This window comes from Carcharhinus amblyrhynchos, chromosome 14 (assembly GCF_965287045.1).
Source record: "Carcharhinus amblyrhynchos chromosome 14, sCarAmb.v2.hapA, whole genome shotgun sequence".
NCBI classification, from domain to species: Eukaryota; Metazoa; Chordata; class Chondrichthyes; order Carcharhiniformes; family Carcharhinidae; genus Carcharhinus; species Carcharhinus amblyrhynchos.
In genome coordinates, this window is record NC_137337.1 from 47599521 (window position 1) to 47621775 (window position 22255).

The 22255-nt window shown below is 40.2% G+C and overlaps 1 protein-coding gene across 6 annotated transcripts in view; it reads right to left on the reverse strand.

Annotated features, from left to right (window-relative positions):
- ralgapa1 (Ral GTPase activating protein catalytic subunit alpha 1) overlaps positions 1 to 22255 on the reverse strand; it is a 247344-nt gene that overhangs the window by 85468 nt on the left and 139621 nt on the right. For all 6 annotated transcript variants that reach the window (XM_080202818.1, XM_080202821.1, XM_080202820.1 and 3 more), the window contains 3 exons: positions 21312 to 21380; positions 21084 to 21218; positions 19670 to 19853 (listed from right to left, as the gene is read on the reverse strand). In XM_080202818.1, the coding sequence (XP_080058944.1) occupies positions 19670 to 19853; positions 21084 to 21218; positions 21312 to 21380 (388 nt within the window). The remainder of the gene's footprint in view (positions 1 to 19669; positions 19854 to 21083; positions 21219 to 21311; positions 21381 to 22255) is intronic.

Consider the following 22255-nt stretch of genomic DNA (forward strand, 5'->3'; position numbering starts at 1 on the left):
TCCTTTGACTACAAAAGACAGGGCCCCCTTGTGTGAATACATGTAGCTTCTAGCACACGTAAGTGAGCCCGACTGAATCTTAAATTGGTTATCAGTTTAACACAATCAGGACTTTCAGTAAATGAATCTAAAACTTGGCAGTTAACTGCTCACATATGCATTCAAATGTCAATGCCGCTAACTAGAAGAATCCACTTGCCAACCAACCAACATTAAATATTGTTGTTCCCTTTACTATTGGCATTTTTGTGAACTGTCCTGATGAGTGCATGACAGCATCTCTCCTTTTACAGCAATACTCAAGTGCTTAAATTGTTAGGTTGAAAACTCCTTGCTAAGGTGGACTTGTGGGTCAGTAAAATAATCTAATCATGTCATCAACAGCACAAGGCTTGTAATGATTTCCACTTAAAGATGGGAAGCAAATACATACATGAGTGTGGAAAGTAGAAAGATGTTATATATCAACAATCCTCAGCATGATATAGTGAAAAATTTTACAAAGGGAGCATTTTACAGGAAACCATGTTCAACTCAAGACTACATAACAGCAAATTTATGCATTACAATTCTGCAAATAGGATATCTAAGGACGACAGCAATTCAGAAATAATCTACATGAATTTTCAGACAGAAGTTTCACACGAGGCATTTCAGGGTTAAGACGTGTGCAATTAATGACAAATTAGTTAACTAAATTACACATAAAAGCTCTGGCAGGAAGGGTAGTGATCAATTAAGCTCCCTTGGGATCTAAAACCCTTACTATTCAAGCTATTCATGAAAGGCATTATGATCATATCACAAAATTTGCCAGTAATTCCAAGCTATGTGGCAAGGTAGCACTCTGAAGGCACTTACTCAAATTAAAAATGTGGGCCTCATTGGCAGCGACTGGATTTTTGATAAAGACAAGGTTAAATTATGAAGCAAACAGAGGCAGATTTACAGTGAAACATACTGTGCCTAGACACAGGGCCCCAACCAATGGGGAGGCCTCACACAGACAAGTGTACCGGAGCTCCAATCAGAGACCGATTACTCGCCATTATGAGCAGGCTATGCAAAGTGAAATTGGACCCTGACTGGTGAGTCTAAAAGAGTGGAAAATACTAGTCTGAATTGTATGAACGGTCAACTTGAGGCACACGTGAGGAATGAAGAGAAATGACTAAGTCAGGAAGGAGAGGTTGAGGTTGCTGAGGTGAAAGGCAAGCGGGTTTGCGACTCAAGCCAGTGTAGGCCAGCAACAGCGAGGTGCCAAAAGCAGCCACAAGATGAGGTCAGCAGCTGAGGGGAGCAGCAGGCAAGGCAAGCAGCTACTCAATCGAGGACTGAGGCAGGCCAGCAATAGCAAGATGCAAGACGCCAAAAGCCACCACAAGGTGAGGTCAACGAAGTGAGCAAGTTTGCAACTGGAGCAGGGCAAGCCAGCAACAGCATGGCACTGAAATCAAGCCACCACAAGGTGAGGCCAGCCACTGAGCGGTGATGAGGGAAGTGGGTTTGCAATTCAGGTTTGGGCATGCCAGCGACAGTGAAGCACAAGGTGCTGAAAGTCACCATGAGGTGAGGTCAGCCACCAAAGGGAGAAGCAGGCAAGGCTAGCAGGTGACTCAACGTCAGGACTGAGGGTTGGCCAACAACAGCAAGGTGCCTAAAGCTATCGTGAGGCGAGGTCAGCTGCCAAGTGACAGGCAAGATGAGCAGGTGACTCAATTTGGGGCTGAGGGCAGGCCAGCAACCGAGAGGTGCTGAAAGCCACCGTGAAGAGTGGTCAGCCACTGAGTGGAGCAGGTGAGGTGAAAAGGTTTGCAACTTGGCCAGCAACAGCAAGGTGTAAGGTGTGATGCCCTGAATCAAGCGTCAGCCATAAAGAGACGAGTGAAGCAGGAGGCTGTCTTACAGACGCCAGTTGAGTGGAATGATTGAGATTGTGAGAATGTGAAGGTTGGGTTGGGGATAGTGTGAAGGTTGGGTTGGGGATAGTGTGAAGGCAGAAGACTGTGTGAAGGGATTGGCCACAGTTGCAAACTTGCAGGGAGCATGAGTTTTTAATGCCGGATTGCATTTTGAAGGAAGAAAAGTTTGAAAGGAAGGAATGGGCAAGAGAAGAGTAGAGAGCATTATTTGAAATCCAGCATCACAGCTTCATAGTTAAAAGGTGAATCCAATCTTTGAAGACTTGAATTTAAGCTGATAAAAGGTGGGATTGACCGTGCAAATGCCTGCTCTTCCAGACACTTCATTAAAAACAAGATCAGTTTCTTTAGCAATATAAACAACATTATTAATCTGGCAGTCAAAAATGCAGAAAACTAAAGGTGAGGCAAGAGCCTGGAGGTAGGCAAACAAATAGTTTGTCACTTTAACAGTTCAAAGTATTGAATAGTGTACAAACTGTATCTTCATCTGCAAAAATATGTGTGAATTATCTGATAACACTTCTGGAGATACCACATCATCTGAAAAAGTTGAACAAGAAAGTGGACTCTGAAATGACAATAGAACTACGAAATATTGCTGGTTCTTCTGTTGAAGTGAGGGATGAAAGCTACCCTGAAGGTATTGCCTTATGGCCACAATCTGGTTCATTCAGCATGATAAAACATAGGTAACGTGGAAAATTTGAGAATAAGGAGTTTGAGGTTGAAGGTCAAAAGCAGGTTAGGGAGAGTCTTTGTAAGACTCATTTTCTGAAGGTGAAGAGAAATAGGACAATGGAAATTAGGAACTGGTTGATTTTTTTCAGAAACTGCAAATTATTCCTGGAAACTAATAAAAGGGAACAAGTATTCATTGAAGAGTACTCTGACTGGAGAAATGTTAGAAGAGACATTGTCAATCATGAAATTTCCAAAGCTCACATTGGGAATCAAGTAGATAAGGTTGTTAGGAAAGCATACGGTGTCTTGGCGTTTATTGGTAGGGGGATTGAATTTAGGAGCCGCAGCGTCATGTTGCAACTGTACAAAACTCTGGTGCGGCCGCACTTGGAGTATTGTGCGCAGTTCTGGTCCCCACATTATAGGAAGGATGTGGAGGCTTTGGAGAGGGTGCAGAGGAGGTTTACGAGGATGTTGCCTGGTATGGAGGGGAGGTCCTATGAGGAGAGACTGAGGGATTTGGGGTTGTTTTTGTTAGAAAGAAGGCGGCTAAGGGGGGACCTTATTGAAACATATAAGATGATTAGAGGTTTAGATAGGGTGGACAATGATAGCCTTTTTCCTCGGATGGAGAAAGCTAGCATGAGGGGGCATAGCTTTAAAATAAGGGGTGGTAGTTATAGGACGGATGTCAGATGTAGGTTCTTTACCCAGAGGGTGGTGAGGGATTGGAATGCCCTGCCTGCTGCAGTTGTAAATGCGCCTAGTTTGGGGGCATTTAAGAGACCCGTGGATAGGTTTATGGATGGAAAGGGATTGGTTTAGGTTAGAAGGTCATTGCTTTTTAATTGGTCGACGCAACATCGTGGGCCTGTTCTGCGCTGTAATCTTCTAAAGCTTTGTGTGAGTTCATTCAAAGATGTAAATTATCTGGAGGAATTGATTCTGTGCTAATGGTTCAGTTTGAAAAGAAGTGTTCTTATTGGAGGAAAGTGCTGAAACGTGTTGTTGCCACAATCTTCTCTGGGACTATCAAGAAGAGGATAAGAAGAATCCTCATTGTCAACTTGAAGAGGTAATTTTTTTTTTAGCCTATGTTGACTATTTCAGTGAATTTGATAAGCTTCTCAGACAGCATTTGAAAGTTATCAACATTGTGATTTAGGGAAAATCAACTTTTTAAATGCACAGAACTTACAATAGTTTCATCATTACGATGACAAAATGGCTCCAAAACCAATTCAACAACAAGTAAAAGATGGCAAATACTATTCCATAACATTTGATTCAACATGATGAGTCATATGGACCAATTAATATTAATTTTAAGATATGTGACCAGCGATGGTGAAACTGTAGAGCAATTTCTTTGTTTTGTCCAATTACAATCCCACACTTCTGAATGTCAGCTGACAACTATTTTGGATATCATTGCAAATTTAGGTTTGGATATCCAAAATTGTCACAGGCAGAGTTTTGATAACAAACATGGCAGGAAAATTTTCAGGTCTACAAGCAAGACAGAACAACGTAAACCCCTATGCATTATTCAGTCCATGTTCTCGTCACTTCTTGAATTTAATCTGCAATGCTGCACCCGAATACTGGAGGGAGCTGTACGTTATCTGCAGTGCTGCAGCTGAATACTGTGAGGGAGCTGTATATTTTAGGACTTTGTTCAAAAGCTGTTTCCTTTTTTTCCAATTTCCACAGTCAGTGGAAAATGTTGCAATCACATTTGGAGCAGGCAAGTGGGAAACATTTGATGGTCAAATGAATTTGTGACACCAGGTGGTCCGCTTTTGCGGATGCGGTTTTGGCTTTGAAAATGAGCTTTGCTAATAAAAGCAAACCTTATTAGACATAGCCACATCAAATTCAAAAATTCTGTGACGTTATGGGAATCGGGCCTCGGTAAGATTGTGGTTGGTGTGGACCCGAGCAATGGGCCAAATGGCCTCCTTCTGCAGTAGGGATTCTATTAAATATATTGAATGGTAGCGTATGCATCTTGTTGATTGGAGTATTTGCACTGCCTCTGGACTGAATCATTCCGTCCTGCACTAACTTGTGCTTCAGTGATGTCCTCAACTGATTTTTCCATTTCATTGCTCATCAGCAAGTTCCAGGTTAGCTTGCCTCACAACTCACACATTGCAGTATTGACCATCTATACTGTTATTTTGACAAGAGGTAAGCTTGGATTTCAATTCAATAATTATTCATACAGGTATGTTTTTACAAGGCAAAAACAGTGATTAGTTTGTGTATTTTGCAACTTTCACATTTGCGTTCTATGGGGTAAGGGTATGAGGTTGGCGGGGGCAGAAATGAAAGTAAGCTCGGGAGCCCACAAACTGCAAGTTTGCCTCTGGAACCAAGACGTGTACGTAATGAAGGAGTGAATGTGGATAATACAAGTAGTTGGTTTTGGAGCTCCTGATATCACAAACACAGGATAAATGAAAATTAAGGATGTGAGGTAAAATTCATATTTTAGTTTTTAGGGGAGGGTAGCAAAATATTAGAACAATTCTGCAGAATATTAAATTTGGGTGCAGCCCAGGAGAGAACACCTAAGGAGGAATGGAATTGACAGACTGAACGACACTTTATGGTTGTGGCTGCTGTAACTATAACCGTAAGTTAAAAATATGCTTCATCTATTTCTGGATCAACAAACCATACAGATGCAGTAGAAAAGGGCTACTGAGTACTTCAAACACCAGCAAGTTTTAGCATAATTCTGGCACAAGACTGAATAAATCCTATGGCAAAATCTAAAGGTAGTTTAAAAATTCAACTGAGATATATTTAGAACATTAAAAGATTCGACTCATGCAAGTTCTCTATAGCATATGTTGAATTCTCAATAGATCATTTCAAAGTTAGGTAATGCAGACATTTTTTCAAACCCTCTTTTCATTCTAAGTCTGTAGATGATTATCTTTATTTTACTATCTGGACATTGCTTTTGACAAATGGCCAACTGCCTTGCTTCAGTGCTGTTACATTTAGTAATTACCTCTTATCCTACTGACAACTATCAATCATGCTTGTTGAATCCAATGCTGAGCTTATTAGAAATAGCTATGTTTGGCACTTCACCAATGGTTCAGAACTGCTTGAAAAGAACTAAACATGCTTTGGACAATGCAGTGATGATTAGTAATTTTTGTTCCAATGAAAAGCATCGTGTAGATGTTATAAGCAAGAAAAATCACCTGCTGTTAGTACATAGCAAAAGGGCTCAGCATTTATCTAATCTCTAATACCATTTTGGTGCCCTGAAGGAAACTCAACATGAATAGTGAATAGCACTACATAAAGCCCATCATACAGATATTGAACTCATCTGTTTCAATTTTTTGTTTGCTTCCAGACATCAGGATCTTCTCTCTCTCAATATATATATATATACACATGTATAGAAAAGATCCTGTTACATGTGAATTTTTTATACCTAAATGTGGCATAGATTCAAAATGACACCATTTAGTCTATGAAGCACCAATCACAATTCTAATACTGTAAAAAAAGCCAAAACAATGGAAAGTTAAATTGAACATTGAAAATAAATAAGGTGCAATTATATAATTAATTGTTTCCATTTTTGATTTGGAGATTATTATTTTGTAAGTGCATTTTAGACACCAGATTCCCAAAATAATTGTTTATTGGAAGTACAATATCTCAAAATATGAATATGCACAAATTGTTGAAGTCTACAGGGCTATGTTCTATAAGCATTTATATATTCTGTACAAAACTAAATATTCAAGAGAGAGAAAATCTATGAAAATTTTAACTGCAAAATGTTGGGGTGTGAGCAACTTTGCAGCAGAAATTTTGGATAGCTTATTTATCATGAGCACATGAAGACATGAAAACAAATTGAAAATGTTTTGGAAGAATGAAGATTGTTTTTTATTTTGTTCACAAAATATGGAATTTGTACTAAAATAATAAATATATCTAAACAAGAAAATAATTCTCTGGAAATACATTTTCTGCAAGGGAATTAACCAATCAAAAATTGCTTGTGCATCAAACAAATGAAGTATAAGATGCCTTCCACTGACAAGTTGCTGTTTTATCACATAACTAAGCTTAACAGTGAGAGAGGGAAGGCTAGGTGAAAATGGGGATAGTAGTATGTTATTCAGCCCTTCCAGTTATTCTGCTGATGAGATCATGGTTTGTACTATAACTCTATCCACCTGCTATTACAACAAAAATGTATCAGTCTTCAATTTAAAATTAATTAAGCTAGCATTTACAACTTTTTGTGGGAGTGTTTCACACTTTGGTTACTTGGTACAGACTGCCTGGAACTACTAGTTCACTTATTGCCACAACAGATCCAAAGCAGGTGGCATCTCCCTGGCCCTGCACTCAACCCTGGAACACTTGGATGACAAAGATACTTATGTCAGACTCCTACTTATTGATTACAGCTCAGCCTTTAACACCATAATTCCTGCAAAATTCATTTCCAAACTCCATGGTCCAGGGCTCAGCTCCTCCATCTGCGACTGGATCCTAGACTTGCTAACCAATAGACCGCAATAAGTAAGAATAAGCAACAACACCTCCTCCATGGTTATCTTCAACACCTGTGCCCCACAAGGTTGCGTTCTCAGCCCTTACTATACTCCTTATGCCCCTATGACCATGTGGCCAAATTCCCCTCCAATTCAATTTTCAAGTTTGCTGATGTCACCACCATAGTGGGTTGAATCTTAAACAATGATTAGACAGAGCACAGAAAAGAGATAGAGGGAGTGATTCTCCTATCCCAGCATGCTAATCTTCTGGCGCGGCAGGCCGGGAGAATTGTGCGTCGGCCGATTCACGTGAGCGTTCGCACTGTGCTTGCATTTCCCAAACCCGGATTTCTGACAGCATCTGTGCAGCACTGGAAATTGGCTGGGAGGTGGGGCTAGTGTTTAAATAGTACTTTACATACCATTTAAATGCTAATAGTGGGCGCAGGGCTGAATTCTCCAGGCCCACTAGCATCTTCCACCCCACCAGAGTGTTTCATTCTAGCAGGGATTACTATCGCTCCCCATGTTCAGGGAACTAGTAGGATGATGCCACTAGAGTGAAGCAAGGGGGTAGCAAGCAGGGCCCCTCAGGGGGATCAGGTGACCAAGAAAGTCGGAGGGGGGGTGGTGGTGGAGACAGGGAGTGGGCTGCCCCTGGGCATGAGCACCCTGGCAGTACCAGCCTGTGCTCCTGACACTGCCCAAGGAGCAGGGAATGGGGATTCCTGCTGCCACTTTGCATCTGTTCAAAGCTGGAGGGTGGCCAGCAATCGAGGCTGGTGTATGAGTGGGGTGGGAGATACTCACTGCTGGGCAGTGGGATTTGGGGCTGGCCTGAAAATGGACAGGCCTGTGAGTGGGCCAACAAATGACAGACTGATACTTGAGGGCCACTGCGTATGTACAGAAGCCTGCTGATTTCAGCCTCTCCAGCATGAATAGCCCCCCACCCCCTGAAATCTAATGATATTCACGCTGGTGGCCTCTGTAGTGCACAAAGTGTGGGAGATTCTTCTTTGAACTCCTACTGAAAAACCCAGTGAGAATTACTCCAGTTTTCTCACAAATTTGATACTTCGAATTTTTTTGGGCGAATCACCCCCCCCAGAGAAACTGGTGAATTGGTGCAACAACAATAATCTCTCCCTCAATGTCAGTGAAATGGAGGAGATAGTCAATGACTTCAGGAAGCCATCAGACTTTTGAATGGACCTACCTTATACTAAGTTGATCGTTCTCTTCACTCTAGCTATGACTGTAACACTATATTCTGCATCCTTGCCTTTCCTTCTCCACTATGTACTCTATGAACAGTGTGTTTTGTCTGTCTAGCGTGCAAGAAACAACACTTTTCACTGTATACCAATACATGTAACAATAATAAATCAAATCAAAATATCCATTATCCATTACTAATGGGCTTTAATGAGTTTCAACACAGACTGATCTGCTGCTGGCTCCAAAATTGCAAATGAGAAAAAAATTCATAGCATAAGATGTAAAATTTGAAAAAGTTATTAGAACATGTAATTTCACCAGCTGAGAAATAAAGCCCAGAGAGAGAAAAATTGAAAACAATGAACTCCAGATAAGCAGCAACATTTCCAGCCTCAGTCCAAGTCTGATTACTCTCTCAAAAGCTTTTCTCGTTATCAACTATTGATCCCTTTACGTGAAAGAGCATTCACTGTACATCCCATGGGAAAAAAAAGTCAGATTGTGCTTGGAAGCCTCCCCCCTCTGTTCCGCTGCAATCTGCCCAGCTATATTTTAAAAATATCAAATGATCCCAAATCAATTACTGTTTCCACGGGTGGGTGCAGTATGGGGGTGATGGTGGTTTCTAATCTCTTCCTTGGCTTGTGAATGTTGTACTTGTGTCATATAGTTCTGTGCTCACAAGTTCACATTTATTTATTTCAACATTTATGTCTGCCAATTGTCATTTAAAACAGCTTTTCTCTTCCAAACATAAGGAGTTAACAGCTTAAACATTACTGATGTTATCCACAGCCTAGAAGGGAGCTTGGTGACTCTTAAGCTCTTTCGAAAAATGGGAAGAGTAAAGCCGAATGACAAAGTGTACAAGTTGCTCTATGATTGATATGCACAGAAGTGGTCCTGCATTTACTTGTAATCCCGTGACCTCTAACACTTGATCTGCCATTTTGATTTACAGGTTTACAATCACCACGTGTTTTCAGGATCTCTTCACTGCCTCTGCCAAACTAGGTATTAAACAGCTTTCATTACCAATAAGTACTAAATAGTATTTGGTTTTAATTTCCCCAAGTTCAGTCATATCAATTCGGCTACTTCTAAATTGGTGAAAATAGTCAGTTTGGATGCCTCATGTCTCTCTCAAAGGGAATGCAAATGATGTTTATATATAAAGTTTAGCTTTGCCTATTGCCAGATAGAACACTTTCATGTTAAACCCATTTCCTGCTACCCATTTCTTTATCTGTTAGTGAATACAGGTTAAAATCAATTTGAAATATCTCAATTCATTTCATAATTGGTTTAAATTTCTGATCACAAATCAATCTTTTTCAATGTGTTACCTAGCCAGATAGGGTTATATCAGCTTATTTTATATACATTGACACATCAATATATTCAAATTCATTTATAATTAAAAGAAGTGTTTTTGGAGTGTGGATGTCACTGAGTAGGCCAGCATTTATTGCCCATCCCTAATTGCTCGAGAGAAGGTGATGGTGAGCTGCTTTCTTGAACCACTGCAGTCTATGTGGTGTAGGTACTTCCACAGTGCTGTTCGTGTGCCAGAAATTTGATCCAGCAACAGGTGAAGAAGCAGCATTAGACAGTCAGGATGGCAGGTAGGTTGGAGGGGAACTTCTAGGTAGTGGTGTTCCCATCATCATCAGGAGTCTTCAAACAAATACCTATGCAACACTACTAATTAACAGCACAAACAACAAAGCTACTTCTGAAAATAACTTTATTTTAATATTACTATTTCAAAAGCTATTAGTTGAGCAAAATAAACCACTTTATTGGACCTGCTGACAGCCTATGGTTAAAGCATTCTTCTGCATTCACATTTCAGTAGCTAAGTTTTAATATACATTTTGTATCTCAGACAGAGACAGGATTAAGATATGGACTGGAAGAAGTTGCGAAGAATGAATATTTATTGAAACTTCCCTGGATATTTTCAGGGAGCACCTTGCATCAGAGTAAATCAGATTTGCCAGCTGCGAGTCCAGAAATCCACATGGAAATGTGATATTGTAGTGTAACAGAGACCTGTGGTTCAAAAGAAGGAGTAGCATGGGGCATTAAATATTTCTGGATACAAGGTTATTCAGGAAAGATAGGGAAGGAATGAAAAAAGCAGGAATGGCATTGTGTATTAAGGAGAACATTACAGTGCTGCAGAGCAAAAATGTCCCAGAAAGTCAAGAACAGAATCTATTTGCTTAGAATTAAGGAATAAAAAAAGTGATATGGTGTAGTCTACAGACACCAACTAACGGATGTAGAGAGACAAATTTGCAAGGAAATTAGAGAGGTGTAACAATTAGACTACTTAAAATTGGGGACTTTGATTATCTAAATATAGACTGGTATTGTACTATGGTGAGTAGCACGATGTCACAGTGGATAGCACCGCTACCTCACAGCACCAGGGACCTGGGTTCAATTCTGGTCTTGGGTCACCGTCTGTGTGGAGTTTGCACATTCTCCCCGTGTCTGCGTGGGTTTCTTCTGGGTGCTTCGGCTTCTTCCCCCAGTCCAAAGATGTGCAGGTTTGGTTAATTGGCCATGCTAAATTGTCCGTTATTGTCAGGGGAACTAACAGGGTGAATAAGTGGGTTTACAAAGATAGGGCCTGGGTGGGATTATGGTCGGTGCAGATTTGAGGGGCCAAATGGCCTCCTTCTGCACTTTAGGGATTCTATGGTTTATGATGCAAAGGACAGAGTGGTACAATAATTTCTAAAGTGTATTTAGAAGAATTTTCTACATAAGTATGTTTCATATCTAAAAATATTGCTGGACCAGGTTCTTGGGAATGAGAAGTTTATTTATTAGTCGCAAATAAGGCTTACATTAAACCACGATGAAGTTACTATGAAATTTCCCCTAGTCACCACAGTCTGGTGCCTGTTTGGGTCAATGCACCTAACCAGCATGTCTGTGAGGCAGAGATGCTAACCACTCTGCTACCATGCCGCCCTGAAGTGGGCCAAGTAGATCAACTGTCAGTAGGAGAACATGTGGGAAACAGTGATCATCTATCATGATATTTAGGTTGGCTATGGAACAGGACAAGAAGAAATCCAGAGCAAGATTAATTATTGGGCAGGGTAAATTTCAATAGGGTGAGAATAAATCTAGTCCAGATAAACTGGATCAACACTTAACCATGCAAAAGCAGGAACTGAACAATGAGCTGCCTTTAAAAAGGCAAATCTGGATACAGTCAAGGTACATTTCCACAAGAGAGAAATGGGAGGGAAAATCAGAGTTTCTTGTATGATGAAAGAGACGAGGCAGATGAAACAGAAAAAAAAGGTGCAAATGACAGATGTCAAGTGGATAATGCAATCGAGCATTGGACTCATTTTAGAGCTTTGGAGAGAAATTGGGAAAAACAAATAAGGGTAGCAAAAAGAAAGTAAGAGGTGAGACTGGCAGCTAACATAAATGGGAATCCCAAAGTCTTTTTAATGCATACAAATAGTACGACTGTAGAAAGAGAAATGGGTTGATTATGGACTAAAAAAAGACTGATGCCTGGAGATGGCAACACGACGGAGATACGAAATGACTACCATTAATCTGTCTTTATCAACAAAGGAGACGCTTCTCAAGTCATGGTGAACGAGGTAGTTGAGATGCTTGGTGAATTTAAAATTGATAAGGATGTATCAGATGGCTGTTTCAGTTGATAAGTTACTGAATGAGATTAATCCAAAGATATTGGAGGAAATAGAGATTCCACAAGTTTCCCATCTTCATTACATATGGGGATGATATCGGGGTGGGGGTGGGGGGGATTGGGGAATTGCAAATGTTACACCCTTGTTCAAGAAAGATTGAAAGAATAAGCCCAGCATCTACAGATCAGTCAGCTTAAATTGGGTGACAGGAAGTTTTTAGAGATGATAGTTTGAGACAGAAGTAAGTAATCTGGGCAAATGTGAGTTATTTAAGAAAAGCAGGCATGGATTTGTCCGAGGAAAATTGTGTTTAACCATCTTGCTTGAGTTTTTAAAAAAATGAATAATAGAGAATAGGTGAGAGTATGATGTTTGATATGGTACACAGAGTTCTAAAACTAGGTGATAAAGTGGTGCTTAACAGACTTGCGAAACAATTTAAAGCTCATGGAATGAAAGGGATAGAAGCAGCATGGATGCAAAATTGGTTAATTGACAGGAAACAGAAATTGGGATCACATTTGCTTTTCAGACTTGAGAACATTTTGAATCAGGGTTTCCTGGGGGTCAGGACTGGCAATGCTGTTGATTTTGAAATTTATTAATAACCTAGCTTTTGGTGTATAAGGTACAATTTCAAAATTTGTGGATTACGTGTAACTGTAAATATTGAGAACTGCGAGGAGGGTAGTGTTAAACTTTACAAGGTTGGCGAAATGGGTGGACAAGTGGCAGCTGAAATTTAATGCAGAGAAATTTGAAGTGAAACATTTTGGTAGAAAGAACAGGGAAGGCAAAAGGGACCTGGGTGTTATATGTACATAGATCATTCAAGATGGCAGGACAGGTTGAGAGTGTGGTTAAAAAAAGCTTACAGGATCCTGGGCTCTATATTATTATTGGCAATGCCTCGGTATGAGGCTGATTTGGGATCAGCTCTAAGGCACACATGGTATTTGTTGTCCTGTGGAATTTCTGGTTGCGTGTTATCAGTTCAGGACATGGTGTTCTTTTTGTCATCTCTTACTTATCCTCTTCATTTTGTTGTTGGCTTTTAAAATGATGGGATTCTTCCCACAGACATTGTCACAAGTTGTCAATGTTTTATTTCTTCAAATTGACTTTCAGGCACATCTTCAAAGCACTTCTGTCCTCCTCTGATGCATCTGCCCTGACTGAGCTGGGAAAAATGACCTGCTTCACGAGCCTCGTATCCAACAACAGAACTGTATGACTAGCCCAAAGAGCTGATGGCAGATGATGCTTGTAGTGCCTGCTTGTGCAAGAGCATTGATATTGGTATGTCTGTTCTCCCACTTAATATGCAAGAACTACCACAGGCAGCATTAGTGATGTGACTCCACTGCTTTGAGGTGCCTTCTGTATGCTGTCCTTGTTCCAGCCATGTACACTAAAGACGGGATTAAGACTATAGGGTAGACCCTGAGCTTGGTTTCAGTTTTGAGGTCATGATCTTCAAACATTTGCGTCCTCAAGTGGCCAAAGGCTATACCAGCAGATTTTAGGTGATGCTCAATTTCTTTGTCAATGTCAACCTTCTGTAAAGTTAATATCCAAGGCACTGGGTGTTCCACATTTTCCAAGGCACTCATCATGAATCCCAATCAATGGGGTTGGGTCATGTAAAAATTTGGAACTCGCTGATGAAGGACTCTGGTCTTCCAAATATGGTGTGCACATCCCATCCTCCTGTATGCCTCACTAAATATGTTGATAATTCTCTAGAAATCTGTTTCTAACATAGCATCATCGGCACATTGGATGGTCTTTGTTTTGATTGGATTTGTCTGACATTAAATAGTTCATCATCCATTCAATAAATAAGCAGCACTCCAGCACAGTGCTTTTCTCAAGTCAGACCGAGCATGGCAGCAAGAAAGATCGAGAAAAAGAACTGGAGTGATGACACAACATTGTTTTACTTCTGTCTTACCTTAAGTGTCTGTACTGTATCTGTTATTGCAGATCACTGCTAGCATATCATGAAGAAGGTGAAGGATGGTAATGAATTTTGGGGGACATCCTTATTTCAACAGAATCCAAATGCCTCACAATTTAAAAAGAGTTGACAGCCTTTGTCAAATCAAAGAATGCTAGGTAGAAAGGTTGATGCTGTTCACAACATATTGGCTGTGTCTCTTGATGGCCTAAATACACAAGATTTGGGGAGAAGCTCTTCAGCAAGTTGATTCAGAAAGGTAATGGAAAGCAGGAAGATACCTCTTCATTTCCACAAATGAATTGGACCCCTTTCTTAAAGACTGCCACTATTGTCTTCATTTCAGATCTGTAGGCTGGATGTTTCCCTCTGTTCACAGAGGTGGGATTTTCCAGACTCACCAACGGTACACCCTCACTACGGACAACAGTGGGACCAGAAGAACTCATTGCCAGCCAATGACAGGCTGCCTCCGTGAAAAATGTTGCAGGTTGTGAGGAAAATCCCACATGTAGGGTAAGGGCATCGAACCATAATGCTAGTTCCTTTATTGCTTGCTTTAAAGATTTCAACAGGGATTTCATCAACTCCTACCACTTTGTTGTTCTCCATTTGTGTGACAGCTTCCATCACCTGCATTGGAATTGGTACAGCGGAAGAGTTCTGAGCTAACGTCTAACTGGATTTCTCAGATCGATTTTAAAACACTCTAGTTACCAAATGAGTCTCAATTGAAAAGGTATGGACATTGACAGTCTGTTTTTCCTTAATCAGGTTGTCCCCACCTTTAGGTCTCAGAGTAGCTCACCAACAACCTGTCCTGCTCCCCCCACGCCAATACTATAGTTAAAAAAGCCCACTGCTATTGTTAAAAAACACCTTTACTTTCTCAGAAGACTAAGAAAATTTGGCATGTCAGCTACGATTCTCACCAACTTTTACAGATGCACCATAGAAAGCATTCTTTCTGGTTGTATCACAGTTTGGTATGGCTCCTGCTCTGCCCAAGACCGCAAGGAACTACAAAAGGTCATGAATATAACCCAATCCATCACGCAAACCAGCCTCCCATCCATTGACTCTGCCTACACTTCCCGCTGCCTCGGCAAAGCAGCCAGCATAAGTAATGCACCCTGGACATTCTCTCTTCCATCTTCTTCCTTCAGTAAAAAAAATACAAAAATTTGAGGTTACATACCAACCTACTCAAGAACAGCTTCTTCCCTGCTGCTGTCAAGACTTTTGAATAGACTTACCTTGCATTAAGTTGATCTTTCTCTATACACTAGCTATGACTGTGACACTACATTCTGCGCTCTCTCATTTCCTTCTCTATAAAAGGTATGTTTTGCCTGAATAGCAGGCAAGAAACAATACTTTTCACTGTATGTTAACATATGTGATAGTAATAAATCAAATCAAAAAAATCAAAGCTGGTTCTCAAGTATTTAGGGGTAGGCAGTGAAGAAGCTATGGATATCAGTCATGACAACAGGATGTTTTATTTCCTTTGCCTTGTCTGTCCACCACGTTCTTCATGTTGCAGGTGCATCTTTGCACCTCAGTCTTCACCTGTTGATAAGCCAGTTTTTTTTTTGTTTTGAACTTGGGTCGTTCTGCTAGGAGTAGAAAGTCTAGCATTTACGACCAGTCAATTTATAGCCTGATCATTTTCAGTAAGCCAATCCTGCGATTTCCTAACAGAAAATCCAAGTGTTTCTTTGCAGGTATTCATGATATAAGATTTACGAATGTACTTCGTTTGTTCTTGATTCAAGTTTGAAGATTTTTCCCCAAGGTATTTTTGGAATCATTCTCCATGATTGGATCCTTCAGAGTTTTGATGTTGATCCTTCGTGGACAAATCCATTTTTTGGGAGCCAGTTTGATAGACATAATTGAATGAATAGGTTGGTGACCGGTCCAGTAGTTATCAGCCCCTGTCATTGCTTTGAGGATGCAGACATCTTTGTGATTTGGGCACAGACAATGATTTAGTCAATCTGTGGAGATCTAAAGTCAATCTCCTCGGCCTTACTGTGGAATCTGAACAATGAGTACCAGAAGATTGATCAAAACAGGGTGAAGTATGCTGGGACTCCACATATCCTGGGCTACTTGAAATACTCAGCAAACAGGAGCTGTGACAAACAAGTCCTCATGGCAAAAAAGGTGGAGAAAGATCCACCATCTGGAATATCTTAATGGCTGTTCTTGTAGAAAAAGGCTGCAGCAGAACAAAAGCACTAATCATCTTGGATGCCTTGCCATTCAATCAAGGTTTTGCCAAGGTACGTGTGGAAGCTGGCATGCAATGGTTTCTTCCCATGAAAAGATGTCATGCATGGCGATCTTCTTTCCAAGCACATCTCTGATCACCAAGCATTTTGGTGATCAGGAAATGGTCACAAAAGCAGGATTGGTGCCTGGAAGCCTCTAATCATAATTTGGGACAGGAGCGGTAGTGAAGATGTGAATGAGGTAGCAGTGCCTTTCAGCAGATGTAGCCACAACTGAACAGCCTTCTTTAGACTCCACTCAGCTGGGAAGGGGGTTAGAAATGGTGCCCTAAACACAGCCTGTCTCACCTCTCCTAACTGGATAGCTGCATCCAGAGATCACCTTCCACGGTCGAAACAAAAAGACATAAGTAGTAAAGTTTTGGACATGCAACATCAGGACTGTCATGGGTACACTCATGAATAACCATCAAGAACATTGCACTGCATTTGTCACCCAAGAACTCTGACAATGGCATCGACATCGCCGCTCTGAGTGAGATCCCCAGCAAGCTGCAGAGGACAGGCTTATCCTTCACTGAAACTTCAATGCCAGAGATTCTGATCTCTGGGGCTGCTCTTGGGTTTCTCCGAACTTCAGTCTCTCGGCTGCACTGAGCTATAAATGGCTCCAGGGATTATTCTTACATCTGCCTTCTCAGCTCTCCAGGAGCTCTGTGAGCTCTAAATGCACCAAATGGCTGCAAGGGCTTCTCTATGAGCTGTAAACTACAGAAGGTCCAGGCTGCAACTAACCTTTCCTCGCAAACACACAGATAAATTGAAATCCAAAGAACATTCTCAAGCTTCACTCATCTCCATGATGACAAGGCTTCTTGGGGTTCACTGAATGTTTTAAAACTAATTTAGCTTTAACTCCCAAAACAAAACACACCTTTGACCTACACTTTGCAAGCAGTGTAGACATCACGTCTCCAGCTAAGTAAGCCCATCTGCTGTTTTAGTCACCGTGGCCCCAACCTTTTAAATGTAATGGACACCTAGCAACTTTAGTTGTAATTATCCTATTTTGTACAGTTAAGCTTCAAACACTCCAGAATTAAACATTACATCTTCGGAACATTAATGGGATGGACAATTTGACATTGTATTTTTTCAAATTTTTTAAAAAAGGAATTAAAAAGTTGGCTTCCTGTCCAAAGGGTGGTGTGACAAGAAATAGAGGACATTGATGAGTAACAAAGGATTGCTGCTGGATCTCTGTCCACCTTAAACAGGGATAGTGCAAAGTTAGCAAAAGAACAGTATAGGAACTATAGTTAAATTGACTCATTATTGATTCTATCAAATAAATTGAGTATAAAAATGTCTGTACTGCAATTGTTCACTATTTTTGGGCCTATTTTCTGCTGCGATAGACCAATAAATTATTGCCATTATTGAGTGTGAAACAAGTAACTAAAGACAACCAAGTCTCTCCATATATAAACTCAAATTACCATCCCACATGATATGGGAGGTGAAGGTCTAGTGGTATTATCACTAGAATATTAATCCAGAAACTCAGCTCATGTTCTGGGGACACAGGATCGAATCCCGCTGCAGCAGCTGATGAAATGTGAATTCTATAAAAAGTACCCGGAATTAGGAATCTACTGATGACCATGAAACTATTGTCGGTTGTCGGAAAAATCCATCTGGTTCACGAATGTCCTTTAGGGAAAGAAATCAGCCATCTTTGCCTGGCCTGGCCTACATGTGACTCCAGAGCAACAGATGTGTGGTTGACTCTAAACTGTTCTCAGATAACCAGGGATGGGCAATAAATGCTTGCCAGCTGGTGACGTCAAAGTCCCACAAACGAAAAAAAAACTTGTAATCCTGCTCCCTTTCAAGAGTCCTGTACAAACTATTAACCTTGCCCGGTACATTTGAATTATAAGGAGAGGCTGGATAGACTGGGACTTTTCTTCCTGGAGCATTGGAAGCTTAGGAATGATCTTATAGAAATCTATAAAATAATGAGGGGCACAGATCAGTTAGATAGTCAAAATCTTTTCCCAAAAGTAGGGGAGTCCAAAACTACCTTTGACCTACACTTTGCAAGGTTTAAGGTTTAAGGTGAGAAGAGAGAGATACAGAAGGGTCCAGAGAACAACTTTTTCTATACGGAGGGTGATGAATGTCTGGCACAAGCTGCCAGAGGTATTAGCAGAGGCAGGTACAATTTTATCTTTTAAAAAGCATTTAGACAGTTACATGGGCAAAATGTGTATAAAGGAATGTGGGCCAAACACGAGCAATTGGGACTGGCTTAATGTTTTTAAAAAAAGGCGGTTGGGCTGAAGGGCCTGTTTCCATGCTGTAAACCTTTCTGACTCTATTACTCCCAAACATGAACCATGAACTAGATATTCACCACAGGGAATACAGCACAAAAACATGGAAATGTAGAGAACACTGGTTCGGTCTCAACTGGAGTACTGGGTCCAGTTCTGAGCATCACACTTTAGCAAGGGTGTGAAGGCATTCGAGAGGGCACAAAAAAGATTCATGAGAATGGTTCCAGAGATGAGAACTTCAGATATGTAGAAGTATTGGAGAACCTGGGTCAGTTCTCCTTGGAGAACAGAAGGCTGAGTAAAGATTTGATAAAAGCATTCAAAATCATGAGAAGTCTAGACAAAATAGAAAGGGAGAAGCTGTCCCTATTTGTGAAAGGATTTCAGGAGGGCCTTCAGAGTGAGGCTTCAGCCTCCACCTCCTGAACTTCCTGGCCAACATGAGGAAAAAGTGTAAATGTCACTTTCCCACCCTACCCAAACCCAACGACTTAAAAATAGATGCTGGGCTGGTGAATAGGTGAATGGGCAGTTTCCCACCTGAGGCCCTGCCCTGCCCAGCCATGAAATTGCATTTGGGTTTGGGCAGGGGAAATGAGTCCCCTACATTCAATTTTATGCTCACCCCCACCTCTGAACTCATCCTGGGGTGGGTGGGCTTGGGGGGGGCATTTTTTGAAATGTACACAAGTAACACATTAAGCCTACTATGGGTGAGATTTTTTGAAAATAATGTTCTTAAATTGTGAGAAGCAGGCAAGGGAGCATTTATTCCCAATCCTAAACTGTATCAAGAATAAACAATGGCAGACTGGAAAGCGTTGGCATTTCAACTTTACATGAGGATATCAACTCGTTTTACTTCTAATTACAATTTTTTAGCTCGTAGACATCAAATTTAGGAATTAAATATCACAAAATTGCTTTGGGAGACTGAACAGTTGACCTCTGGACTGGTAACCAAGTATGATAACTACACAACCCAACCATTCCACAAGATGTACCTTTGTCATTTTGAAGACTTCTAATGCAGGTTTTTGGTTTATCTTAGTACATACCCTCTGTGACAGTTTGGAGTTTTGATGAGCGCTCAGAGTCAGGGGAGTGCAAAGGTTCTGGTTCTTTCAAGCTTTCCAAATGTAAGAATGGATCATATTCAACAGAAGCTAAATCCGATAAATTCAAAGGAAAGTATCTCGGATTACTCAAGTATTGAGCTCCATACACACAGCCATGCAGTACCTGTTGACAAAAAACAAAGATGTTTACAATTAAAGATCAACAATGATCACTAAGAATGCTACAAAATAGTGAACTCTCACCACAAATGACCCTATGAGTTAATTTACGAAATTACAGCAAACCTTCTCCACCATCAGGTATCATGCCTCAAGAGGGCACTGATGACCATGGAACTTCATCGGACTGATCTATGATTACGCTTGATAAAATAGTGCAGTGGTTTGCCATTGCATTCTGTAGTAGAGCCGACCAGAAAACTCTTCTGCTCTTGCCACCAGCTATCAGGCTATTGGAAAGATTTACAGGGTGATAATCACCTGTTTAGCTTTATTATGAATTCACCTTTTATGGTCATCAAGTCCTGAATAGGATTTGAACCCTGAGCTTCTGGCCCAGATATGGGGACATTATTACTGCATCACAACTTAGAAGGGAAAAAAAGGAAGTCTGTGTGGATGGAAAAACCATGATCACAAGTTAACTAATTCTCAACTAAAATGTCATTTTGAAAGAGCCAGAAGATTTTTGAAGAAGAAAGTTGTAACATTCCCATGCTATCTACTTAAGGTAACAGAGGGGCGAGGGGTCGAGGAATAGTAAAATAATTGATATGCAGTGAAGTCTTAGGTTAAGCTTGAAGGGAATGGGAGGAGAGGGGAAAAAGATAACAAAACTTCCAATTCAAGGAAATTTAATTAAGATAGAAATGTTTACTTTGTGGAGGGGGGTTGATTGCAGTAGCAGTTTTCCTGAAACTAATTTAACAGAACAAAAATAAGTTGAGTCAGGATTTAGAAAGTGAACAAAGACAGGATAATTTCCACTTCATTCTCACAAACTATGTCAGTAACTGTGCCAGTTGTTTAAAAGAAACTGATGAGCATTAGCCCCAAGATGCTGATAATATTTCTCAAATCTATTTTAAAACTTTATGAATTTCTTTCTGTGCAAAATGAAATGCAGATCCAAACTAACAATAATGCTTGCATTTATCTAAGTATATAATGATTAGGAGAGTGACACAACCTCAGTTTTGAACTAAATAAAGAATTATTTCTGAAAGCAAAATAGAATATTGGAAATAGTTGCTGGTCTGAAACAAGTGATTTTCAGTATTAGCTATTTGCCAAAGTCAACATCTTAACAGGTAATTATATCATAATGCAAAACCTCAGTATGACCATTAAAATATAAATTTAAGTATTTATTAAAAGTATTACTTAAGAATACCTTGTAAATACAACTGAGAATGGATTTGTCAGCTTTGTCCTTATCTTGTCCTGCAGCTTGGACAACCTGTAGCAGTGTTTTTAAAGGCAGCACCATGCACCAGTCCAAAAGGCAAAGCAACAAGGATACTACAAGCTGTGAACAACAAGTCACAAAACAAAAGTTAACAAAAGATAAAACTTGTAAACATTCCTCTTATTGCTCATGTCCAATTGTCCCTGTTCATACCCTTTTATCTTGCTCATGTGGGGATATCTCTGTACCAGGCAGCAGATACGTAATTGTTGCCATCAATATCTATATGAAAAAATACAAGTAGTGTTAAAATAAACTTCATCTTGGCCATCCAAAAGAGACAATAATTTAATGTAATTATATTTTAAGCAAATTCTCTCTCTCTCAAAAAGATGGGAAAGAAAACTAAGTTTGCTCTATTAGTGTTCATGGTAGTCACATGCCTGCAATGGATATTTCTGATATTTATTATGATTTTTTTTTAATTGCCCCTCAGTGCTCATTTGGTCACACTAGTTTGTTTTAATTAGATGACGTGGTGTTACAGGATTTCAATTTTCGTGGCACGCTACGTTATTTTGCTCTTTAATGCCGATACATCACTTCTTTTTTTCAAGGCCAGTTATAACTGACCAGATGCATTAGTCGCGCTTAGATTTACTTAATTGATCTCCTCTAACGTTCTATTTCGATGCTGAAGATCAGGATTAGCTCATAGGAGAGGATCAAAGGGAGCAGGAGACAAGACAAGGGGAATAAAAAGTGATAAGAGATGGGGAAAGTCTATTTCGAAAGGGGTACCAAGTGTCTGGGTGTGACTGAAGCCTCAATTTAGGAAAGAGGAGCATTCAGGTTGCTGATTGATGTCAGAAGAAAAGGAAATCTATTTTTAATATGATCTTCATACTAGGGAAATGCTTGACACAAATTGTGTGCTTAATAAGACCATTGCTTAAAGTTCCTTTGCGAATATTTCACTTCAATTTTACTTAAACCCTCAAATCTTTGGTACTGGGCCTTCTGCTTTCTTCTTTTGTTATTGTCCTTTGGTGTTTGGTTGCACCAATTTATTTTACATTAGATGCGGTGTTGCAGGATTTAGTTTTCTATTGCATGCTAGTTTATTTTGCTTTTTTATTGCATATATATCACTTTTT